The sequence below is a fragment of the Anopheles arabiensis genome, chromosome X (assembly GCF_016920715.1).
Source record: "Anopheles arabiensis isolate DONGOLA chromosome X, AaraD3, whole genome shotgun sequence".
NCBI lineage: Eukaryota > Metazoa > Arthropoda > Insecta > Diptera > Culicidae > Anopheles > Anopheles arabiensis.
In genome coordinates this window covers 15,526,913-15,550,134 of record NC_053519.1, presented here as the reverse complement: position 1 = coordinate 15,550,134, position 23,222 = coordinate 15,526,913, and the positions used below count along the sequence as shown (strand labels likewise).

Genomic DNA, 23,222 nt, shown 5'->3' with positions numbered 1-23,222 from the left:
AACACATATTATACGAAGTGCACGTGCAAAGTGAAAGCAAAAAAAAACACAACGAAATGAAATGCCTTATCACAAGCACATTGCACCGGACGGCTCTTCCCAAGTGCCACAAATCCACTAAACGACCACTAAACGGCTTCTTAACGACTCAAGCACTCTACCTAAACGGAATATAGAAAGACTTCGTTTAGCAGACGGCAAACGACTCATGCATTCTAAAAATAGCAAAAAAGCTGGTGGCGCTATCTGTTGGTGGGATACCCTAACCAGTTGAGCTTCATCGAATGGAGGAGAGCTTTCTCATTTCCTCTGTACTGTTGTATGGTTTCGCATTGAAGTTATGCATCGCTAGAACTAGAACGGCGATACGATTGTTTAAATACTAAACTCCAACGCAAACCACCAGCACTGAAGCAAGTGAGATTTAAGTAATGGTCGTTGGTGTTGATACCCACGTATCTGACCACACGGCCATTCATATAGATTTTTGCTCAGAAAGTTATAAGGCTATATAGGTCATGATAAGATGAAACTTGTAGAAACACATTGCAAGAAAAGGATAGCAATATAATGATGATTTGTAATACGCCATCTATTGATCAAACCAATGAAACTGTGGAGCTTTCATTTTTTTTCTATGGATATTCAATTTTCCAGTCGTTTAAGCTTAATCTGTGGCGCTTGGGTAATACCTGGCATCGATTTTGACGTGCGACGTTTGCTGTCAAACCCCTTGCAAAATTTTGATAGCACGTCCGATTAAATAACATATTTAAAACAATTAAATTAAAAACAATTAAATTAAAATAAAAAATCTGTAAAAATTGGAAACACACGTATCTTGGTAACTTCTTCCCAAGCGACACAGATTAAGCTTAAACGACTGGAAAATTGAATATCCATAGAACAAAATGAAAGCTCCACAGCTTCATTGGTTTGATCAATAGATGGCGTATTACAACTCATCATTATATTGCTATCTTTTTCTTGCAATGTGTTTCGACAAGTTTCTTCTTATTATGACCTATATAGCCTTCTAACTTTCTGAGCAAAAATCCATATGAATGGTCGTGTGGTCAGATACATGGGTATCAACACCAACGACCATTACTCAAATCTCACTTGCTTCAGTACTGAAGGTTTCCGTTGGAGTTTAGTATTTAAACAATTGTATCGCCGTTCTAGTTCTAGCGATGCATAACTTCAATGCGAAACCATACAACAGTACAGAGGAAATGAGAAAGCTCTCCTCCAAGCGAGGAAGCTCAACTGGTTGGGGTATCCCACCAACAGAGAGCGCCACCAGCTTTTTTTTGCTATTTTTAGAATGCATCAGTCGTTTGCCGTCTGCTAAACGAAGTCTTTCTATATTCCGTTTAGGTAGAAAACTTGAGTCGTTTAGAAGCCGTTTAGTGGTCGTTTAGTGGATTTTTGGCACTTGGGTTTTGTTCTTTCGCTATCATCAAAACGGGAAGAGCGAGAAAAAATATGCATTTTGTAAAAGCTGATTTTGACTACAGTCACTCTTAATTTCACATAAAAAAATAATAATTAGAAAAATACGAAATGGAAGTTTGAGTGCAAACAAACATGCAAAAAAGCAACCTTTGTCACTTTGACACTTTTTGTTCGCATAGCTCGTTTTGATGTCGGTCTCGTTCTGCTAATTGGGCTGGGCCGCTTCTGGTGCGTTGACGTCTGTCCTGGGACGAGCACACCACTACATGTTTGCCGGGCTGTGACGAGACGTTTCTGAAGGGGCACGCTCGAAAAGAAAACAGTACAAACAATCATTCACACACACACACACACACACACACACACACACTCTCTCGCGCAGGGTTATTGTGTACAGTAGGGGGAAGAGCACAAAAGAAAAAAGAAGAAACCGCCGAGTAAGGAGTGTTTTATCAGACATTCCAGTAAAACCGATAGGAAAAATCCACGTATCGTCACAGAAAGTGCATCCAGCGAGTGAAGAAAGCTCCAGCTCGTAGCGCAAAGTGTGCAGATGTGTGCATTTTCGTACGCAGCTCGCCTTCTGCCGTAGCTTTAGCACCAATCAATACTTATCGCCATCAGCATCATCATCGTCGTCATCAACATCATCATCGTAAGCAAACAGCAGCAGCAACAGCAACATCAACCAAAGCATTAGTAATATTTACACCTTCCTGAACGGTGAGTATAGTGCGGTGAATGAGAAGATCCATTTCATCACAGAACCGTGCCCAACCCGGACGGTGTTTGCCAGTGCGATAGGTTGGCTAGCACCAGCCACGTGCATTAAACTCGTCCGCCGGATGCGCATCGAAGGGCGCGTTGCTCCCAAGTAAATAACGGTGCGGTCAGTTAACAAAGTAAACGAATCGCTTCCGTTGTGCACCGCATTACTGTGGGCGTCTTCCAGCACAGCATCACACCCTCGGACCGCGATGGCCCAGGAGAAGATCACGCTCGCGGACGCGCTGTCGAACGTGGAGGTGCTGGACGAGCTGCCGCTGCCGGACGAGCAGCCCTGCATCGAGGCGCAGCCCTGCTCCGTCGTCTACCAGGCCAACTTCGATACCAACTTCGAGGATCGGAACGGTTTCGTGACCGGGATCGCTAAATACATCGAGGAGGCGACCACCCATGCGAATCTGGTCAGTAGCTTTGAAAGCGCTTGTTTGTATTGTAATCCACCCTCCCCCAACACACACACACACACACACACACACATGCACGCACTCAGACAGCTCGCTTGCATGTAAACATTGATGTCCCACCCCACATACACACTCACACAATCATTGCCCTACATACTTTAGACGGGGATGTGCATGGTAGAGCATAAACGCGGTATGCCACGCAGTCTCCCCCCTTTGGACACACCGTACTAACGAACGTTTGCTTCCCCCTTCCCCCCCCCATCCCTCCTTTGCTTCTGCTTTCCAGAACCAACTGCTCGACGAGGGACAGAAGCATGCGGTTATGCTCTACACCTGGCGGTGCTGCTCGCGCGCCATACCGCAGCCGAAATCGAACGAGCAGCCGAACCGGGTGGAAATCTACGAGAAAACGGTCGAGGTACTCAGCCCGGAAGTGAACAAGCTGCTTAACTTCATGTACTTTCAAGTAAGCATTCGCGGTGCGCGGTGCCCTACCCGCCATTTGGCATGCTACAATCAACGCACTACACCAATCAAACGGGCCGTTTAGCACAAAAAATTGGAATTAAATTGGTCAAATGCACATCTGTTTCTAAAAGGGTTGGACTGAGACACGCAGCAACTGGCTGGCAGTTAGGGCGTGAAACATATGATGTTGGAATTTATTTTCCCTCATTCAGCGCGTAACCAATTGCTTACCATGAGTCAGGCGTTGGATTTTGTAATGAAAAATGTTAAAAATAAGTACTACGGTAGATGAGTTCTTTGATAATTTATTTCTTTGTAGTAAATAGACTGATGCTATTGCAGTGTTTATGATAGGCAAAATATTTGACTAACTATAATAGAAATATTGGTTTTGAACGTAACGATAATTCTCTTTGAAAAATGTAGCTGATTGGTCCCCAAAACAGCAGGCCATAATTGGAAATTTAAACACTGGAGCCTATTCTACTCTTACTGGATTTGAGTCGCGAAATTTGATTTCGAGTGCTCTTTGAAATATTCTTGCCGTTAAAAAGTGTAGTAGGGAAAATACATCGCAGTAGGAGACAATTAGCCAGACCAACTCCCAGAGAAGGCGTTAAAATAATTTTACAAAATTAGAACGTTAGCCAATTTTTTTATAATATTTCATCGAATAATTCAGGCTGTTCTCATGTTGGTCCATCAAATTTTGTCTAAAAAAGCTCGTATGTCGTATAAATGATTTGCTTTAATTAATTTTGACACATAACAGTACTCAGTTGCTTATAGCAGAAAACTGAAATAATTTTTTTTACTGCCAAAACATCGAATTCGATCCATTTCCCGCTAGGGCTTTGATGCCGAGAACGACAGGCTTGAATCGATTCTCGAATCGAAAGAACACGAAGACGTTTTAATGCAACCAAGAATAGTTTTGTAGCAAAGTAGGGCCTGATTTCCTTAAGAATATCCAACTCGACGTCGAGACAACTCGATTTTCAAGAATAGAATAATCTTGATTGTTAGATTATTAGATACTGCCTCACTAATGGAACGGTTGGCCCTGTTGCGCTCTTTATTGTTTATTTTTTAGCGGAAAGCGATAGAAGCATTCTCCGGCGAGGTGAAGCGGCTGTGCCACGCGGAAAAGCGGAAAGACTTCGTGTCCGAGGCGTACCTGCTGACGCTCGGCAAGTTCATCAACATGTTTGCCGTGCTGGACGAGCTGAAGAACATGAAGTCGAGCGTGAAGAACGACTACAGCACGTACCGGCGGGCGGCCCAGTTTCTCAAGGTGATGACGGACTCGCACAGCCTGCAGGAGTCGCAAAATCTGTCGATGTTTCTCGCGACGCAGAACAAAATCCGCGACACGGTGAAGGACACGCTGGAGAAGATCGTCGGGTACGAGGATCTGCTGTCGGAGGTGGTGAACATCTGCGTGCACATGTACGACTCGAAGATGTACATGACGCCGGAGGAGAAGCACATGCTGGTGAAGGTGATGGGGTTCGGGCTGTTTCTGATGGATTCGGAGATTTGCAACATCAACAAGCTCGACCAGAAGAAGAAGCTGCGGCTCGATCGGATCGATCGGATCTTCAAGAATCTGGAGGTGGTGCCGCTGTTCGGCGATATGCAGATCGCACCGTTCAACTACATCAAGCGTAGCAAGCACTTCGATCCGAGCAAGTGGCCCCTGTCCAGCTCGACCGCGATCAGTCCGCAGGCAGACCTGATGGTGCACCTGCCGACGATCCGGGAGGACCACGTGAAGTACATCTCGGAGCTGTCCCGGTACAGCAACGAGGTGACGACGACGTACAAGGACAATGCGACCGACGGGGAGAACAAGTCGACGGCCGATCTGGCGCTGCGCGGCCTGCAGCTCCTGTCCGAGTGGACCTCGGTCGTGACCGAGCTGTACTCGTGGAAGCTGCTGCACCCGACCGACCACCACCAGAACAAGGAGTGCCCGGCCGAGGCGGAAGAGTACGAGCGGGCGACCCGGTACAACTACACCGAGGACGAGAAGTTTGCGCTGATCGAGGTGATCGCGATGATCAAGGGGCTGCAGGTGCTGATGGCCCGCATCGAGACGGTGCTGTGCGAGGCGATCCGGCGCAGCATCTACGCCGAGCTGCAGGACTTTGTGCAGCTGGTGCTGCGCGAGCCGCTGCGCAAGGCGGTCAAGAACAAGAAGGACCTGATCCGGTCGATCGTGATGTCGGTGCGGGAAACGTGCGCGGACTGGCAGAAGGGCACGGAACCGTCGCAGGATCCGGCGCTCAAGGGGAAGAAGGACCCGGACAGTGGGTTTGCGATCAACGTGCCGCGGCTGAACGTGGGCCCGTCCTCGACGCAGCTGTACATGGTGCGCACGATGCTGGAATCGCTGATAGCGGACAAGTCGGGCGGGAAGCGCACGCTGCGGAAGGACATCGACGGGTCGTGCCTGTCGCAGATCGACGCGTTCCACAAGGCGTCCTTCTACTGGACGTACCTGCTGAGCTTCAGCGAGACGCTGCAAAAGTGTTGCGATCTGTCGCAGCTGTGGTACCGCGAGTTCTACCTCGAGATGACGATGGGCAGAAAAGTAAACGTAAGTATAGAGAGAAACCCTATTTGAGTCGAACAATTTAGCTTGGCTGCTTCTTGAAAGTTGTGTTAAAAGTCTAGTAGAGAGAATCGATCGTAACGAGCAGGAGAAATCGCAGTAGACGTCAAATCTCCAGACCAATCTCCAGATTTTCCATCAACAAGAGATCGTTAAGAATCCTGTTGCAACAGTAGTTCTAATTAGTGTTTGGTAAATCTGAATATTAATTGGAATTTGAACACTAATTCTAATTTGAAACATAATCATGTTGATGACGTCACTTAAAATTATGAACAAATGGGCTTTAAATCATGAGCTTTAGATGTCTACACATGCAGTCAAACTTTTACGTGTTTAAAAAAATAATAATGTAATTTTGATTTCAAATTTGAAAAGATTTACCTTCCCAAAACTAACCGAACCGTTCGTTCCCCCCCTCGATATACCAGAAATGTACCGTTCGCCACCAGCACAACGAAGAGTGTAGCGATCTGATCACGATGGAGAAGCGCATCCAGTTCCCGATCGAAATGTCGATGCCCTGGATCCTGACCGACCACATACTGCGCACGAAGGAGCCGTCGATGATGGAGTACGTCCTCTACCCGCTCGACCTGTACAACGATTCCGCCCTGTACGCGCTCACCATCTTCCGCAAGCAGTTCCTGTACGACGAGGTGGAGGCGGAGGTGAACCTCTGCTTCGACCAGTTCGTGTACAAGCTGAGCGAGCAGGTGTTTGCGCACTACAAGCAGCTGGCGGGCAGCATCTACCTGGACAAACGGTTCCGCGTCGAGTGCGAGGTGCTCGGGTTCAACTTCCAGTCCTACCCGCGCAACAACCGGTACGAGACGCTGCTGAAGCAGCGGCACGTTCAGTTGCTCGGCCGCTCGATCGACCTGAACAAGCTGATCACGCAGCGCATCAACGCGGACATGCAGAAGAGCCTCGAGCTGGCGATCTGCCGGTTCGAGGCGAGCGACATTACCGGCGTGGTCGAGCTGGAGGCGCTGCTGTCGGTGAACAAGCTGTGCCACAAGCTGCTGTCCAAGTGGCTCGCGCTGGACGACTTCGACGCGATGCTGAAGGAGGCGAACCACAACGTGCTCGCACCGTACGGACGCATCACGCTGCACGTGTTTGTCGAGCTGAACTACGACTTTCTCGCCAACTACTGCTACAACGCGGCCACGAACCGGTTCGTGCGCAACAAGCTGCAGATCGCGTTCTCCGGGCCGATCACGCGCGAAAAGGCCCCGGTCATGTCGCACTACTACCTGTGGGGGTCGAAGCCGCTGAACGCGGCCTACTCGACGCAGTACAGCCAGTACAATGGGTTCGTCGGGGCGCCCCACTTCCACGCGATCTGCCGCCTGCTCGGCTACCAGGGCATCGCGGTGGTGATGGAGATCATACTGAAGGACATCGTGAAGCCGCTGGTGCAGGGCAATCTGCTCCAGTTCACCAAGACGCTCATGTCGGCGATGCCGAAGTGCTGCAAGCTGCCGCTGTGCGACTACGGTTCGCCCGGCGTGCTGAGCTACTATCAGGCCCACCTGGTCGACATCGTGCAGTACCCGGACGCGAAGACGGAGCTGTTCCAGTCGTTCCGCGAGATGGGCAACTCGCTGCTGTTCTGTCTGCTGATCGAGCAGGCCCTGTCGCAGGAGGAGGTGTGCGATCTGCTGCACGCCGCCCCCTTCCAGAACATTCTGCCCCGGCCGTTTTGCAAGGATGGCGAGAAGCCGGAGAGCAAGCAGAAGCGGCTGGAGGCGAAGTACGCCTCGCTGCAGATCGTGCCGAACGTGGAAAAGCTCGGCACGGCAAAGGTAATGGGCGAGCGAGAGTGGAGTTTTTTTTTTCTTTTGTAGTCGGAGCTAACCTTTTCTGTGCATTTGCAGCAAGCGATGATTGCCCGTGAAGGGGACCTGCTGACCCGCGAACGGCTGTGCTGCGGGTTGAGCATTTTCGAAGTCATTCTCGGCCGGGTGAAATCGTTCCTGGACGATCCGATCTGGATGGGACCGCCACCGATCAATGGCGTGATGAACATTGACGAGTGTTCCGAGTTTCATCGCCTCTGGTCGGCGCTACAGTTCGTCTACTGCATCCCGGTGGCGGGCACGGAATACATGGTTGAGTGAGTATATTTTTTGTAACAAAGTTGCTACCATTGTGCTTTCTAGTGATAGGAAAAAATGAAGTTTTTATCGGAATCGATTCCGGCTAGCTCCAAAGTTGTCTGGAATCGATTCCGGAATCGGCTTCAGAATTGGTGCTGGAATCGGATCCTGAACCGAAATCGGCTCAGGAATTGGAATCGGCTCCGGAATCGGTTCTGGAATCGGAATCGGACCCGAAATCGGAATCGGTTCCGAAGTCGAAATCGGCTTCGAAACGGAATCGGTTTTCTAAAACTTCTTCTGAAACACCTGATACTCATTCCGGAGCTAAATCCATTTCTGGATTCAATCCTGATTCCGTTACCGGGGCAAATTCCTAGTGATGAGAAAAATGAAGATTTCGTTGGAATCGATTCCGGCTAGCTACAAAGTTCTCTGGAATCGATTCCGGATAGTAGGTCCGGAATCAGTTTCCGGAATCGGAATCGGCTCTGAAATCGGATTTGGCTTTGGTATCAGAATCTGCTCCGGAATCGGAATCGGTTGCGAAGTTGGCTCCGAGATCGGAATTGACTCCGAAATCACAATGAGCTTCGTAACGCAGTCGGTTTTGGCATATTCATAGGAATAGACGTTTGGGTCCAATGATGCTACGTGTTGATAGCGGCAAAGAATCAAAATTTACTTGTAAACGATCTATTCACATGGAGATTCCCGAACTTATTTCGCTTCAAACACTTTTTATTTCAATTCAAAAACTAATTAACATTCCGGAGCTAACTCCATTCCATGATTCCAGCATCGGAATCGGCTCCGGAATTGATTCCGAACACGGAATCGGAATTGGGTAGTTCCGCTTCCGAGCTCCCACCACTACAAATTACGATTCCCAAGTCGATTCCGATTCCGGAGCCGTTTCTGATTCCGGAGCAGATTCTGATTCCGGAGCCGTTTCCGATAGCGAAATCGACTCCGGGGCCGAATCCGAAATCGGATCCTCAGTTAACTCCGGAATCGGCTCCGGAATCGGTGCTGGAATCAGCTTCGGAATCGGCTCCGGAATCGACTCCGGAATCAGAATCGATTCCTGCATCGGAATCGGCTCCGGAATCGACTCCGGAATCAGAATCGATTCCTGTATCGGAAATGGCTCCGGAATCGGTATTGGCTCCGAAATCGGCTTCGAAACGTAGTCGATTTTCAGGTCTGATTTCGCTTCGAAAACTTCTTCTGAAGAACTGAAGAACTGAAGCCATTCCGGAGCTAATTCCATTTCTGGATTCAATCATGATTCCGTTACCGGGGCAAATTACGATTTCCAGGTCGATTCACATTCCGGAGCCGATTCTGATAGCGGTATCGATTCCGGGGCCGACTCCAAAATCGGATCCTGAGTTACCTCGACTTAGAATCGACTCCGGAATCGGCTCCGAAATTGGCTCCAGAATCGACTCTGGAATCGGTTCCGCAATCGACTCCGGAATCGGCTCCGGAATTGCCTACGAAATCGGCTTCGGAATCGGCTCTGGAATCGACTCCGGAATCGACTCCGGAATCAGAATCGATTCCAACATCGGAATCGGCTCCGGAATTGATTCTAAACACGGAATCGGGTAGTTCTGGTTCCGAACTCCTTTTAATGCTTACAAGCCGTTTATTTATTTATCCCTGTTCTTTTTTGCAGAGAGCTGTTCGGCGAAGGGCTTCACTGGGCCGGCTGCACCATTATCGTGCTGCTCAACCAGCAGCGCAAGTTTGAGGCGCTCGACTTCTGCTACCACATTCTGCGCGTGCAGCGCGTCGACGGCAAGGACGACACGGTAAAGGGAATCGTAAGTATCCCGTGCTCCAAAGGAAGTGAACGAACCGTGTCATCTAATTGTATTCTTGTTACCCGTTCTCCCAACCAGAATCTGAAGCGCATGGTCGATCGCATCCGCCGCTTCCAGGTGCTCAACTCCCAGATCTTTGCCGTGCTGAACAAGTATCTGAAGAGCAACGACATCGAGGGCTCGAACGTGGAGCACGTGCGATGCTTCCCGCCACCGCCCCACCCGAGCGTGGCGCCCTCGCACTACCACGATCCGAACAAGCTGCGGGCGCAGTAAATCGTGGGCCACGCTTTACTAGATGCCAACTTTGCATTAGACGGAATGGTGTAACATCGACTAAGCCGAGAGGGGGAAACAGCGGAAGCGCACGTGAAGGGAGTTGTTCCCGGTTTGTATTTTGCATCCCCTTCCCCCCGTTCGGCTGGCCGTTTATTTTTCCAACTGAGATTGTAGTTTTTTGTTGATGCTTTATTTGATGCATTTACATCCATTCATACGCCTCTCGTTGTGCGTGCAATCGCACACGCGCAATCAACATGTGTTAATTCAATTACGCTAGTTTAATATATATACTTTTATATTGTTTGTACGTTGATGGGAACAGCACCATCAACGTCAGCTATCGGTGTACGATTCATATTTATATATATAATGCTCCGGTAATATTATAATTACACAAAGAAATAGAAAACCTATACGTATCAGAATTAAACACACAAATGGGTAAATGAACAAAAAAAAAAAATTAAGGCTCGCTGAAACTTTACGCGCAGAGTGTCAGTCCAATTTGGTGCGCTTACGCGCGGTGTTTGTTTTCATTTTTAATTCATTTTATGTTTAACATTTTATCTCTCAATGGAGGCTGCACTGGTTGCACCCGCAACAGCAGTTCCAGTGCTTAGGATTTGTTCACCGAATCAGCTCTTTTTTGTGTTAAGTAGGTTAAGGCACTGCTAGCGATTAAGTGAAGGTAAAAAGGAACGGAATTACGGGGGGGACTAACTATTCGGCGAAAGGCCTGTAAAGGCCGGCATGTTCGCGTAGGACGGTTACGCTGAATAGAGGAAGTAGAAGAAAGGAAAGACACCAAATCCTTCCCCACGTTCACCCACTGGATAGCAAGTCCGACGGGATACGAGAAGGGAATTACATCGCAAACATAAATTAACACAAACTAAAACGTAACGTAACGGCGAAGGAAGGAGGAGAAGGATGCGTTCGCTAAACACGGTCCGTCGGTAGGCGCTTCCATACACAAATGAAATGGCCAAATTTCATGCTTCACATACTGGCGTTGCAACGCCCGAAAGGGGAGACAGAGAGAGAGGGGGAGAGAAAAAAAAACAAAATATTACACGGCGGAGCGTAACTGTCGGGGCCTACTGTTAAGCTAGTGCTTTAGACGTAATAATAATTGTACCAAGCATGTAAACGTTTCATAATACCATTTATCGATATATGCATTAGTCAGACCGGTGTTGTGTGTGTGTTTGTGTGTGTTGATATGTGTTTTTATTACAACTTATTACCATATATCGTTGCTTTCCTTTACGCACTATACACTTGCATCGCGATCGTTTGGGAAGATCATTTAGATCCTGTTGTTACTCTGCCGCTCTGGTTTCTGAATGCTTTGGCTCGTTTTTCGCTTTTCGTATGGGATCGTGACACGTGCAACTGTTTTGCAGCTAGATTTTTCGTTTGCTGTACCGATTTTCCAGTAAGCATTTTTGTCGTACGTTTCTTACATGTTACGCATCATTAAAATCTAACACAAAAGTTCGATATATTATTACCTACTAGCTACACCCGAAGAAAAGAATAAAAAAAGTCCCAAAATCAAAAACAGAACAGCTCTTTCGGGCTGAAAGCAGACTGAGAGTACGGCCGCAATGATTCAAATTATGAATAAACGCAACCAATCTATTCATAACTGAACGCAGAATGCTGCCAGCTCGGTTCAGCAAACACGCAAACAAACAACAACAAAAAAGGGGAAAAAGAATAATACATCAGCTCACAACACGCCTGTCCCTGCCCTGGAGTCATGCACCTGGTAGTATTTATAATTGTCATAACGCTCCCTGCCGCTAACTGCCGCTACTAAAGAGGGGTTCGCCTAGGTTCGCCGCGAAATCCGTATGCGCAGCCCGTTCTTCGGGCGCAGGATGAGCTCGCCGAGCAGCGTCAGGTTTTCGCGCCGATCGACTGCCTCCACCCGGTACCGGCGCAGCACGGCCGAGATGATCGATTTCTCCTCCAGCACGGCAAACTTCTGGCCGATGCAGTTGCGCGGCCCGGCACTGAACGGGATGTACGCGTACGGGTGCCGGCCGCGGCAGTTCTCCGGCAGGAAGTGGTCCGGATTGAACTTGTCCGGGTTGGGGAACACCTCCGGATTGCGGTGCAGCTGGTACACCACGATCATGGCGGTCGTGCCGGCCGGCAGCACGTACCCGTCAATGTCGACGTCCTCGGTGAGCCGGCGGGCGATGAGCGGCACGCTCGGGTACAGCCGCAGCCCCTCCTTGATGCACGCCTCCAGGTACTTCATCTCGTTCAGCTCCTGCATCGTGGGGAAGCGCTCCCGGTCGCCGCCCATGATCTGGTCGATCTCCTCCACGATCCGGTCCTGGATGGTCGGCTCGGTGCCGAGCAGCAGCAGTATCCAGGAGATGGCGGCCGAGGTCGTGTCGTGCCCCTCGAACATGAACGTGTCCACCTCCTCGCGGATGTCCTCGTGCGACAGGACGGTACCGTCCTGGGACGCCTCGATCAGCAGATCGAGAAAGGCGAGCCGCTTCTTGCGCCCCAGCTCCTCGTGCGAAAGATAGTCGTCCTTGTTGTTGTTGCCGTCCTGATCCGTACCAACAGCACCACCGCCGCCATTGTTGTTGTTGTTGTTTTTGTCGCCCAGCTGCTGCTTCTGGCGTCGGATCTCCTCCTTCCGCTCGTGGATGACGCGGTTGGAGAATTCGTGCAGGATGGCGAGACACTTCTGATGATTCTTGTAGTCCTGCGTGAGCTTGAAGATGAAATCTGGTTGTAGCCAAATCTTTTGCTGCCGGTTCTGGACGATACTTCCAATTCTGTGAATGTGGATTATTTTTTTGGAGCGAGATAGAGAGAAAGAGAGATTGAGAAAATGGAGAAGAGACGAAGCACAAAGATTACAATCCGGCACCACTGGAGGAGGTGGGCCTGACCCTGTCGCACTTACTGGTACACAGCTTTCACGTAGTCGGAGTCGGAATTGCACTGCGCATTCACCTGCCTGCCCATGGCCGTTTCTGTGGCGAAGGAGGCGAAAACATAATTAAATACGATAACTGATGCCGCCCCCTGACTGAACCCTGCCAATGCTCAGGCAGGCCCTACTTACCACACACCACGTCCAGTGCGCACAGCGTCACGTACGGGAAGCAGTTGAAACCCTGCTCGTTGCCCAGCTCCGCCTCGAGGCGCTTCACCAGCACGGCGCTCTGCTCCTGGAAGATGTCGACGAAGTCGTCCAGGATCTTGAAATGGAACGCCGGCGTGAGGATCTTGCGCCGCGGGTGCCACTTCTTGCCGGCGCTGGTCAGCAGCCCGGTACCGAGCCATGGTTTCAGGAACTCGTAGTCGTGGCTCTTCTCGATGTGCTTCTGGCTGCCAAGGATGCGCTGTCGGGGGATGCAGAGAGAGAGAGAGAGATAGACTCAATTTAGTGCGGACTTACTGGAGCATCTAAAGATGCCAATCCTATCACCTAACAAAAGCTTCAGCAGCATGCGCTGTTCTTGGCTTGGTCGATGCGCGCCCAAGACGCCGTGAAAGGGATCGTATTTTAAAAATTTCCAAGGTTAATTTCGGTTTCGGATGATACAGTGCGTGACATTTGTGTGTCTGGACTTTGGGCAGCGACTTGCCAAAGCAACTATTAAATTCGCATCAAACAAAAACATTTTGGACAACTGCGCATCAGACTCTAAATAGCACGGACGTCACAGCTACTCCAACAAACGTAGAATCAAACACATCTCCGTTTGGGTGATTTTCGCTTGTTTGCCGTTTTGATTGGCATTCGCTGCTGAAAAAATGCGCCGGATTCGAACATTCCGGCATGGTGTATGTTCACTTAGAGTTCTGGTTGCGCTATAGAGCTGCCTATAGAACAAAAATTTGTGCAAATTTACGCCATCGCGCAATGTACTCCCAGCTTGGTACATCTATTTAACACTTTTTTGATTAGGTTGTTAGGACGGCTGTGTTTGCGGAGCAATTGTGGTTTCTTCTGCAAATTCTGGAAAAGCCACCGAAAGAGAGAGTAACGACCTCTTCACAGCGTTCATTCTGTCACGGGATATATAAAGACAAGCCGGTTTTGGTAGGCGTTTTGGAGATAAAGATTGAAGTTCTTTGGTTTCTTAAGTTCTTAGCAGTTCTACTCCACAAGAGAGGACATCGCTCGTTCAGCGAAGAATTATAACCTCCAAGAGTGCAAGGCGTGGACGAAGAGTCCCCACAGGGTCATCCTGTGTTTGGAGCTTAGTTGTACATCTTATCGGGATCCGGTTTAGAGGTTTTTTGAGTCGCCCGGAGTGGTATTGAATATTTCTCCAGCAACTGAAGAACATCTCTCCGTTCGTTACTGTACAAGATATTCGAAAATACCTTGCATACGATGAAGCATGCGCAATGCACTGTACGAAGATCGTGGGAAATGGTTCATTCCCCAGGTATTGCTCAACCGTAGGCCAACGCCTGCTCTTGAAATCGTCAAGGTCGTCAATTGGGATTGCTGTGGCAGACGGACAACAAAAAACGCTACACTGTAGCCTATCTTTAGTAAAAGCTTTTAAGCTCATCCTTAAAATTCCGAATGCGCCTGCGGAGTTGCGTGCCTGCTTGCTGTGGAGTGTAGTTAATGCATCAAACAAAACAAACTACAGAAACGACCGCTCATCCGCAGATCTCATCCGAAAAGCGAACCTTGTGCCTGGTCTAACGTATCGGCAAAAGACGCTCATTTTTCGGCCATTCCTATCCGAGGGTGGGAGAACCGTACTGTTTGGGCTTTTAGGGCGTCAGGTGGCTCTATCGGAGTTTATCTGTAAACCGTTGGACAATGGTGTGTGGAAGATAGAGTGGGGGGGGGGGGGTGGCCGAGAGGAAAGATTGGCAATAAAAAGAGACGGGCGCACGGGCTATAGATCGAGGACGTAGTTTTCTGTTTCGTCTGTTTCTCCACACTTTGCTGGTGACCGTTTCTTCCTCTGCCACTAAATCGAAAGGCTATACACGTGTTTGATTTTTCCCTTTTTTTAACAACGATATTTTCTGTGTCGACTGTTGAAGGTTGTTTGCCTGCGGTTCAAAACACCAAACACTGCCACTGGTTCGGGTTTGCTGTATTCCAAATTTCATCCACCACTGCCGAACGATGTGTGATTACGTAGTGCATCGCCTAGTTTCACCCGGTTTTGATTAAAGCGAAGAGATTGATTTCTTAAACGGGCTTGCGTGTTGCTGATCTTGGTAAAGCAGCAGTTGCCACTTTGGTTTTTCTTTATGCGTACAGCGACACCAAGTGAAGATGTAAAATCAGCAATTCGTAAATGCGTAATCAGAAACGATCACTTTAATCGGCCACCATTGGTACAGATTAAATGAAACAAAATGAAATGAAGCAGTTTTTTTTTCGGGGGGCTAGCGTTTCGGTGAGCCGAAACCAGCACAAACCTGCGAGATAACTATGTTGTATAATGAGTTCAGTCAACGATGCCTGACGAAAACGGTATCCGGCGGGGTGGACAAAGACGTCTAATGCCCATCAACGTCGAATCTTTGTCGAACATGCTGTTTTTTTTTCTTCGTCGCGGCGAAGGTTTTGTTTTAATTTGCTTCTACCTTTATCTTTGCGTAAACCTGCCGGAGCAACGATCTGTTGCAATGCTGCCTAATGGAATATCGTTAGACGTGTTTTGTTTTACCAGATCGCAAACGGCCGCGCTGGAGTTGGCGAGTGTCGGCACGCATGGGAAATGTGTTCGGGCTCGGGATGTTCGCCAGCTGGGTGCATTTAAATCAACAAATAGTTTAGTAACTTCGAGACAACCTAATTTTGATTCCTAGCCGTCCGAAGGTCAGGCCTTTGCCTGACGAGACCGAACAAAACCGGAACATAGCAACATAGCAGTGTGGACAGCATTAGCTCCCACCGTGGCTAGAGACTAGGTTTGGCGGGAGCGTATTTGTTTATTAAACTTGTGTGTCTCTCGCTCATATAAAGTTGCCCCATTGCTGGCGTACCTGCAGCGGAAAGGGAGGAAGGGGGTTTAATATGCGCTAACCGGTTTAAGCGAAACCGAATCGAACGCTGCATATGTTCGATAGTCAAATTTTAATTCTTTGCACAAGATCACAGCACCACGTTGGCGGAAGCGAATCGAACCGGCCAGAAGCGACCACAACAAACACATGCCCGCAAGGCAACAGGGCAAGAGCTGGAATGTATTGACCTTAGCATCCTTGGCATCACCTCGCATTAGAAGTGAGTTTCAGTCGATAAGCAAAGAAACGCTTTACAGAGCTTTCCAGGGGTTCTCATTGTTGTGAGACACTTCCTTGACTCTTTCCTATAGGAAGTGAACTTCATTTGTTGGAATTTGAAATCGATGGCACCCTTTTTGGACAGGCTCGTTGGAAAATCCTATTGGAGCTGTCCTACAAGGGTGCTATAGAGTCCAATTCCCATTACATTAAGTTCATTTCACGAAATAAAGAGTTAATAAAGTGTCCCACAGCTATGAGAACTGCTGGAAAACCAGTAAAGGACGGAGACCTGCGCCTCTGTAGGCGAGAAACCTAGTGCTTGAATATTAATTCTCGATATATTTGCGCTGATAGCAATGGTTAAGAAGTGCGCATTGAAGAAATGAGCGGAGTGGGAAGCTTCAGCTTGGCTGGAGCTCACTCAGAGATGCTGTATGGATTGGTGTGATCAGGCGAAAAATACAATGCTTCGGTTGCAACGTCCAAGAATTCAGGGAGCTCTTAAGCAGTGTCGATCGAAAGTTTACGTTTGTTTGTTTCTTTGCTGACTTATCTTTTTTGCCAATCAAATGGTGTTATAAGGATGTGTTTTTTTCTTATGAGAATTTAAACCGGTTATTCAAACTAGAATTTACCTTAGATGCTCAGAATAAGGCAACTGCATAGAAGAAATGCCTTTGCAGAGAAGAATGTATAGCACAGTAAGGAAAAGATTTTGGAACATTTCAAGTGGCAAATGTAGCTCACTGGGCGCAAATCTGCAAAACATGAGTAGGCAGCAATATCAAAAAAGACTTGAATTACACATTGCGCTAGGCGCTGCTAGCATCTTCTGTAAGCAGATAATTTGCTTAGTTATTACTGCATAAAGTGTTTTTTTTTAAATTCTACGAAGGGCTCCTTCTGAGGGCTGTTTTGGACCGATCTTATGCTTGTTTATGCTGTCGGTGATCGGTTTTCGTCTCTTACCGTTATCGAGCGTTCGTTTTTTTGTTCTAGAAGAAATTTCCATACCATCTAAAAGCGAAACGGTACAGTTAGCTGGGAGCGTCTGCTTTCTCGTCGGTGTGCGTCGTGTTTATCTGTTTTTTCTTCTTCTTCTTTTCATCAAATGCTTGTCTCACCATGTGCGTTAGTAGCTGTGTTAGTCTCGCTCTTTGTCTCCCTTTCTCTCTTTGACGACAGTCGACGCCCAATGCGTTGGAATACAGAACGTTCGAGAAGCCTAATCGAAGCGTTGCTGTGTGCCCCGTTTGCGACGTTTCGATTTCGCTTTACGCCATAAACAAACTCTCCCGGATGCCTTAGGAAAACGAAAAAAAAAACAGGTTCACGTTCACTTTTACCTTTTCAAAATGCACAAATGCTTACGTCTATCATACTTTTTCTATGTAGCTTTTTTAAAACAAAAAAAGAAGTTCCTGTTATGTCTTGCACAATCCTCGTGCAACACACGAAGGTAGGGGTGGTCCATAAAAGCCGACCGCTTCCGGTGGTAGATGCTCTTGCTCGATCGCACGCGCACATCGCTTCTAATGGCTTTTTATGATTTTAAACCGCTCGTCTATTGTTTACCCGACACACAAACACACACTCACACACACGGGCGCCCTTGCGATAGTTTACAAGCGGAAAATATGGAGCGAAGCTTGCTACTAAGGTTCTTTTTTTTATTATGTGTGACCTGATGGTGGGTAATTGTACCAAAATCCATCCTTTTTATGGCAGTGCGATCGATTGATTGTCATCGCGCGGTCGATTGTTTTCCCATTTAACCAGCCGGTGGTTTTGGTCGCCTTTTACGATTTTGGGGGTGACCTCCACCCCTGCCCCGCTTTATTGACACCGATGGGCCGAGCGTGTTAGCGCCGTCGTGTCTGTTTAATCAACACAAAGCCGCGCATCAGCGCAGAGACAATGCCGAGGTCATGATCGGGACCGTGGAAGGATGCGCGCTGCGCTGAAGGTTCCCGCTTATTTACTTCCTCGTTTTACAACCGCGCACCTTTACGGCTCTAATCACTTTAACTTTTATCATCGCGATGATATAACATTTCGGGCGGACGGCAGTGCCGGCCGCGTTCTGGAAGGCTTCGCGCATCATACATTCCACCACACTTACCTCGACGGCGCTCGCTTTGGATATCATCACGTACGGCAGCGGGCCATTCCACGCCCTGCTGAACCCTTGGATGCGTCCGTACAGCTTCCGAATGGCGATGATGCGGTTGAAAATTTCTGCAAATACACACAGACACAGAAAAATGGTAAGTTTTGTGCTTTGTGCAAAAAACCACGGGAAAACCGAAAAGTGCCAACTCATCTGACAAATGACGCAAAAGAAGACCCTAGGAGACGATGTTACACTAAAAGAAGGGAAGGGGGAGAGGAAAGGAGGGAGGCAGGAACGTTTCGATGCAGGTAATTTGTTACAGTCTCCGCTTGATTGGAAAATGTTTCCTCATTTCCGCTTAATTTTGTACTTTTCATTTTTTGTTTTCGGTTCGTCGCTTTTCCATCGCACAAGTTCTTCGTTTACGATACGATATTATTTTTTTTTAATCCTTCCCATGTTTCGTTTTGTTTTCTTCGCAAATCATGATTGATCACGATTCTACAGCCCACAAATCTGTATAATTTTACGACAGTGTGTATAATAAAAAAAATCTACGTGAAGGTTAATGCGCATCGACAGTATACTACGCGACAACACCCTTTATGGGAGGGGAGGAGCCCAACGATAAAACTGTTGCTCGTAAAGCCACTGTCGTTGCATTGCGACGAATCTTGTGCTGAATGCGGTGCATCCTTTATCGCATTTATGCTGCTTTCTTGGGCTAGTTTAACCTTTGCGGATTGTGCAACAAGCATCGAACAAACGTAGCATGAGAAAAGAAAATGTTGGGAAAAATGGTTGCGTGCCGAGACGCACAATAGCTTCACAATACACGTGGCGGAGCAGTGAGTCAACCGGCTCTATGTCACAGCAGTGGCAGTGGTCAGTCACCGTTTCGTCGTGTAGCATTTTACAAAGCAAAGCCTCACGGCGGCTGTTTTTTCGTCGTTCGTTGGATTAGAGAGGCAATGATTTAAAATGTGGCACCTACAGACTGAATTAGTTGAAACACATTTATACGGCATTTGTATTGGTGCGCGAGGATGCTTACTGAGATGTAACACATCTTTAATATGTAATAATCTGTTTTTATTTCTAAACCATTTTTGTGGCAATTTTTGAACAGATAATTTTGTCTCTGATTTTGGAGATTGTAAGAGAGAAAGCTCGTAGAAAGGAAGCTTTATAGTGAAAGTGGTCTTTCAAAAGGAAAATCTAACATACGCTGTTTGTCTCCAACACGTAGTTGGTTCGCTTGTAGCTGGCAGGCATTCTTATCGCTTTACGGGACAGATCTAGTGGAGTGTTTTATCCGGTTTAGCTCCCAGCTTTTTTTTTGTCAACCGTCAAACAAAAGCAACCGCCATCGTACAGGGGGCATTATGTCACCGATCCCAAGGTCTTCGCCGGACCACTGAAAGGCGTTAGGAGGGCAGCGTGATGGTAAAACATGGGCGCCGGGATGCAATGGGGCCAAATGAGCCGAGACCCACGGGCCAGAGCGTGTTTCGTTTGGCGGATGATTGATCGAAAAATCAAGCGACGAAGAAGACGGACAGAAAGTAGCGTTCCACGCTCTCTCCCATTTGATTTTTACGCGCCACGAAAGGCAAACCCCGTAATCCAGCATGAAGTTGAGAGGCTTTGAAAACACGTATCTTTCCTTAAACAAGCTTGTTTCATTTGTTCGAACTATTCGGTGCCACACTCGGCGAGCCACAGACGGACGGAAGGGAATGCGTTGCAGCAGTGTGGGTTGCGTATCGGTTCGGTCGCTGGACGCGCAAGAGCTTACGAAAGATCTTTTTCTTGTCGCTCAAGAGAAAAAAAAAACACAAAAATTGGGTGGAATACGAATTTCAATGGACGGCCCATTTTGTGACCGGAGCCCGTTTAGTCTGCGACTAGGAAAGATACATGATTAGCTTCCCCACTAGCAGCACCGTCAGCATGCAAGCCGATTATGCAACCGTCCTTTCCCGACCCAACGGCTCGTTTAACCGTTCCAAATGCACACACACACACACACACACACACACACATACACATGCGAACGAGGGCGGAATAAAATGTGCCTCTGCCATGTAACACCGTGAGCTGGCGGGATTGAACCCCATCCCTTGTGCATGTACAGCCGTAGCGTACTTGCTCAAACCTGCTTCGGATCGATTTACCCGTGACAGTGAAAAGCCCAAAAACCATTCAACTTGAAATGTTTTGCGAGCACGTGCAGGCGAGTACACCATCGTTTCAAGTACACACACTCACTTGCGCTCGGCGCGCCAGTTGGTAATTGCGCTCACCTTGACCACCACGGCGCGCGGTACGGGTTGTTACGGTGCACAGTTTGCACCGCATGCGGTGGGCCCCATTCACAACACAACCGGAAGATTACGACAATAAATGCGAGAGGGTTGCGGGACAAACAAAAAAAAAAAACAAACAAACAAACGCATCAAGTGCGCGGGAAAGTAAAGGTTCGTCGCTTATCGCTGTTGAAATCTTTCGATTTAACGAGCGATTTCTGTGGTCATTAGCATGGGAGGTTGTGTGTGTATTTTTTCTTGTACTGTTTAATTAATTAACAAAAATAAAAGAAGCCATTATTGGCCATTAAATTCTTGGTGGCACAACGTGTAAAAATTGTGTTCTGTTTTAGTAGACAAATTTACCACACATGAATTGTATTATGTCACGTAGCAGCATAAGCTTACGAACAGAAACCCTCTTTGGAACACACAACGGGTCAACCAAAAAAAAAAGCCAGCCAGTCCGTGTTCTTCATCTCGTTCGATTGGTACAATTTGAAATGCAAATGGTGTCTGCGTGTGTCGATGTTCGTCCCAGCAAAAAAAAAAAAGATGCTACAGCCACGCGCAGATAAACCATCAGCCCCGGTCGTTCAAGCGACGAACCCCAATACTAAGGGGTGGGAAGATGTCACTGACGCCTCAAATGATAGCAACTGGAGGATGCGATTGCCTTTGGATAACCTTTGCGCGAGCGTTTGTACGAACTCCTCGCGGAAGGTTGCGTTCGCATCCGCGCTGTTGTTTGCGCTGCCGATTAGAGAGATTTTGGGGTGCCGTTTGGCCCGGGCGAAGCAGGAAGTGAACCGCGACTGCGGGCTGCCCAGACTCCGGTAACAAGGAAGTACAAGTGGATGGTGTGGTCTACGAAGGTTCTTTTCGCTTGCCTGGCTACCTGACTCGTTAGACACGACGGCACAAGGTGGTGTAGAACGTGCGCCAAGGACGTGTTCGGAATGGAATGAACTGTTGCTTGCTGGGTCTCTTTGCCGCCCACGAAATGCATCCATCACTCACCATCGTGGTCCACGTTGATGTGCAGCGTGTTGCCGAGGATGGGCAGACCGGCCGGGCCGGGAATTTTGTCAATGTGGCGCACGATATGGGCCCGCCGCCGGTTGTATACGTAGATCGCGCAGGACACGGTGGTCAGCAGCAGCAGCGTGACGGGCGAGAACAGTGTGAACACCTTGGACAGCTTGCTCAGTAGCAGACTGCCGCCGAGAAGGCTCTCCATGCTTTGCGGTGGTCGTGCAAACGCTCCGTTTGAATATTGCAAGCACGCGGCCGCGGGCGTGGGTCCTTAACGTGCGCGGGCACGTACTTTTGATAGGTGCTAGGGAGCGTTTGTTTTGGTTGGTGGTTTGGCCGGTCGCCTGAGCAATCCGCACCGGTGGTTGAGTGCGAATGGTGCAGATTTGTTGCAGTATTTTTCGAGCAGTCGAGATCACTCTCGAGAAGTCTGTCTGTCACTGCACTGCAAAACCTCCTAACAATGAAGCATCAAAATCACTAGTTTGTCACAAAACCACGAGACGAGCTCGTGTCACAGTCACAGTACATACACAGACACATACACAAACGCACAAAGTTATTCGCACGCCCTAAGGTTCTTTTTTGTAGCTTTCCTTTCCCTTTAAACGTCGCGATAGTGAAGGGTCAGTCTCACGAAACGCGCGCGCGCACACCTGATGTCAGCTGTCCAGCAGTGGTCACCGCACACTGACTTGCCTCATTTCCGATAGTCCAATATTTATAAGCTCCACCTCACCTTCCCTTTTCGGCGAGATGACGAATGCTGCGAACGAGCGTGCAAAGCGGGAGCGCGGATTAGCGGAGAAGATCGTGCAACGCCCGAACGCCCGTTCCGAGAGCAACGCGGGCGCGCGTGTGACCCGAACGAAAAATCGGCTCCACCGGCTGACGTTTCAGACTTTTCGCTTTCGGTGCGTTGTTGTTGTTTATTTCGGTCATTTCACTCGCACCTGACAATAACTGTCAAGGGCTTCAAAGGGGATGCCTGAGCAGACAATGTTAAGGTGAGGCCTTGCCGCCCGACTGCATCTCTAACCTAGAAGCTGGGCGTGAAGCCACATTTGCTCGGTATTTATTGATAGGGTAGTTAGTGCATTTATTGCTTAGTGCAAACGGGAGCGCGGGTACAATCGTCATCCGGCCGGCACACTCTCTAGGACTCGCCGGCCGTTGGCTGAATGTCACGATCGCGTGGAGGTTTCTTTGTTGCTTTGATTGGAAAGGATGTGCTTTTCTTTTTTTTGGTTTCCTGTTTGGCTTCCATCTCATGCGCGGTGACAGCCGGGCAAAATTTATTGAGTGGCATACTCTGGAAAATGACAGAATGTGACAGGTCATAACGATATTTTTGTTGTGTATTTGTTCTTTTTCTCTATAAAGCATGTCAATCGTTTTTGAAATGGTATAAACAATGCTGTACTTCCGCATGTATTTTGCATGTTCTTTTACAGCTATTTGCGTTTCAAAAGAAGTTGGCTGCATGAAACGGACAGTGAACCATCATTACTTTATATGTACATTCTAACACAGCTGAATGCAACAAGACCTATAGCGC

General features: G+C 48.2%; 2 protein-coding genes across 3 annotated transcripts; one reads left to right on the top strand and one right to left on the bottom strand.

Moving 5' to 3' along the window:
* Window positions 1–1,802: 1,802 nt before the first annotated feature.
* Window positions 1,803–10,418, top strand: LOC120905919 (cytoplasmic FMR1-interacting protein). 2 transcript variants are annotated; one of them, XM_040317261.1, is made up of 8 exons: window positions 1,803–2,181; window positions 2,416–2,645; window positions 2,938–3,117; window positions 4,213–5,721; window positions 6,168–7,547; window positions 7,620–7,858; window positions 9,526–9,673; window positions 9,752–10,418. In XM_040317261.1, the coding sequence occupies exons 2-8, from the start codon at window positions 2,436–2,438 to the stop codon at window positions 9,947–9,949; spliced, it is 3,864 nt and encodes a 1,287-aa protein (XP_040173195.1). In that variant the 5' UTR covers window positions 1,803–2,181; window positions 2,416–2,435; the 3' UTR covers window positions 9,950–10,418. The 2 variants fall into 2 exon arrangements, with proteins under 2 accessions (XP_040173195.1, XP_040173194.1); XM_040317260.1 differs by having other exon boundaries at window positions 2,411–2,645.
* Window positions 10,419–11,103: 685 nt separating this feature from the next.
* LOC120905920 (cytochrome P450 4c3-like) lies at window positions 11,104–22,343 on the bottom strand. Its single transcript, XM_040317262.1, has 5 exons — window positions 21,650–22,343; window positions 18,330–18,445; window positions 13,056–13,335; window positions 12,894–12,963; window positions 11,104–12,762 (listed from the first exon to the last, which is right to left on the bottom strand). The coding sequence occupies exons 1-5, from the start codon at window positions 21,867–21,869 to the stop codon at window positions 11,793–11,795; spliced, it is 1,656 nt and encodes a 551-aa protein (XP_040173196.1). The 5' UTR covers window positions 21,870–22,343; the 3' UTR covers window positions 11,104–11,792.
* Window positions 22,344–23,222: the final 879 nt, after the last annotated feature.

Coding starts and splice junctions, on each gene's coding strand:
- LOC120905919 (XM_040317261.1), top strand. CDS start 2,436: ATGGCCCAGGAGAAGATCACGCTCGCGGACGCGCTGTCGAACGTGGAG. Junction 2,646..2,937: donor CGACCACCCATGCGAATCTG/GTCAGTAGCTTT, acceptor TCTGCTTTCCAG/AACCAACTGCTCGACGAGGG. Junction 7,548..7,619: donor AAAAGCTCGGCACGGCAAAG/GTAATGGGCGAG, acceptor GTGCATTTGCAG/CAAGCGATGATTGCCCGTGA.
- LOC120905920 (XM_040317262.1), bottom strand. CDS start 21,869: ATGGAGAGCCTTCTCGGCGGCAGTCTGCTACTGAGCAAGCTGTCCAAG. Junction 13,336..18,329: donor CCAAAGCGAGCGCCGTCGAG/GTAAGTGTGGTG, acceptor ATCCCCCGACAG/CGCATCCTTGGCAGCCAGAA. Junction 12,763..12,893: donor TACGTGAAAGCTGTGTACCA/GTAAGTGCGACA, acceptor CCACATTCACAG/AATTGGAAGTATCGTCCAGA.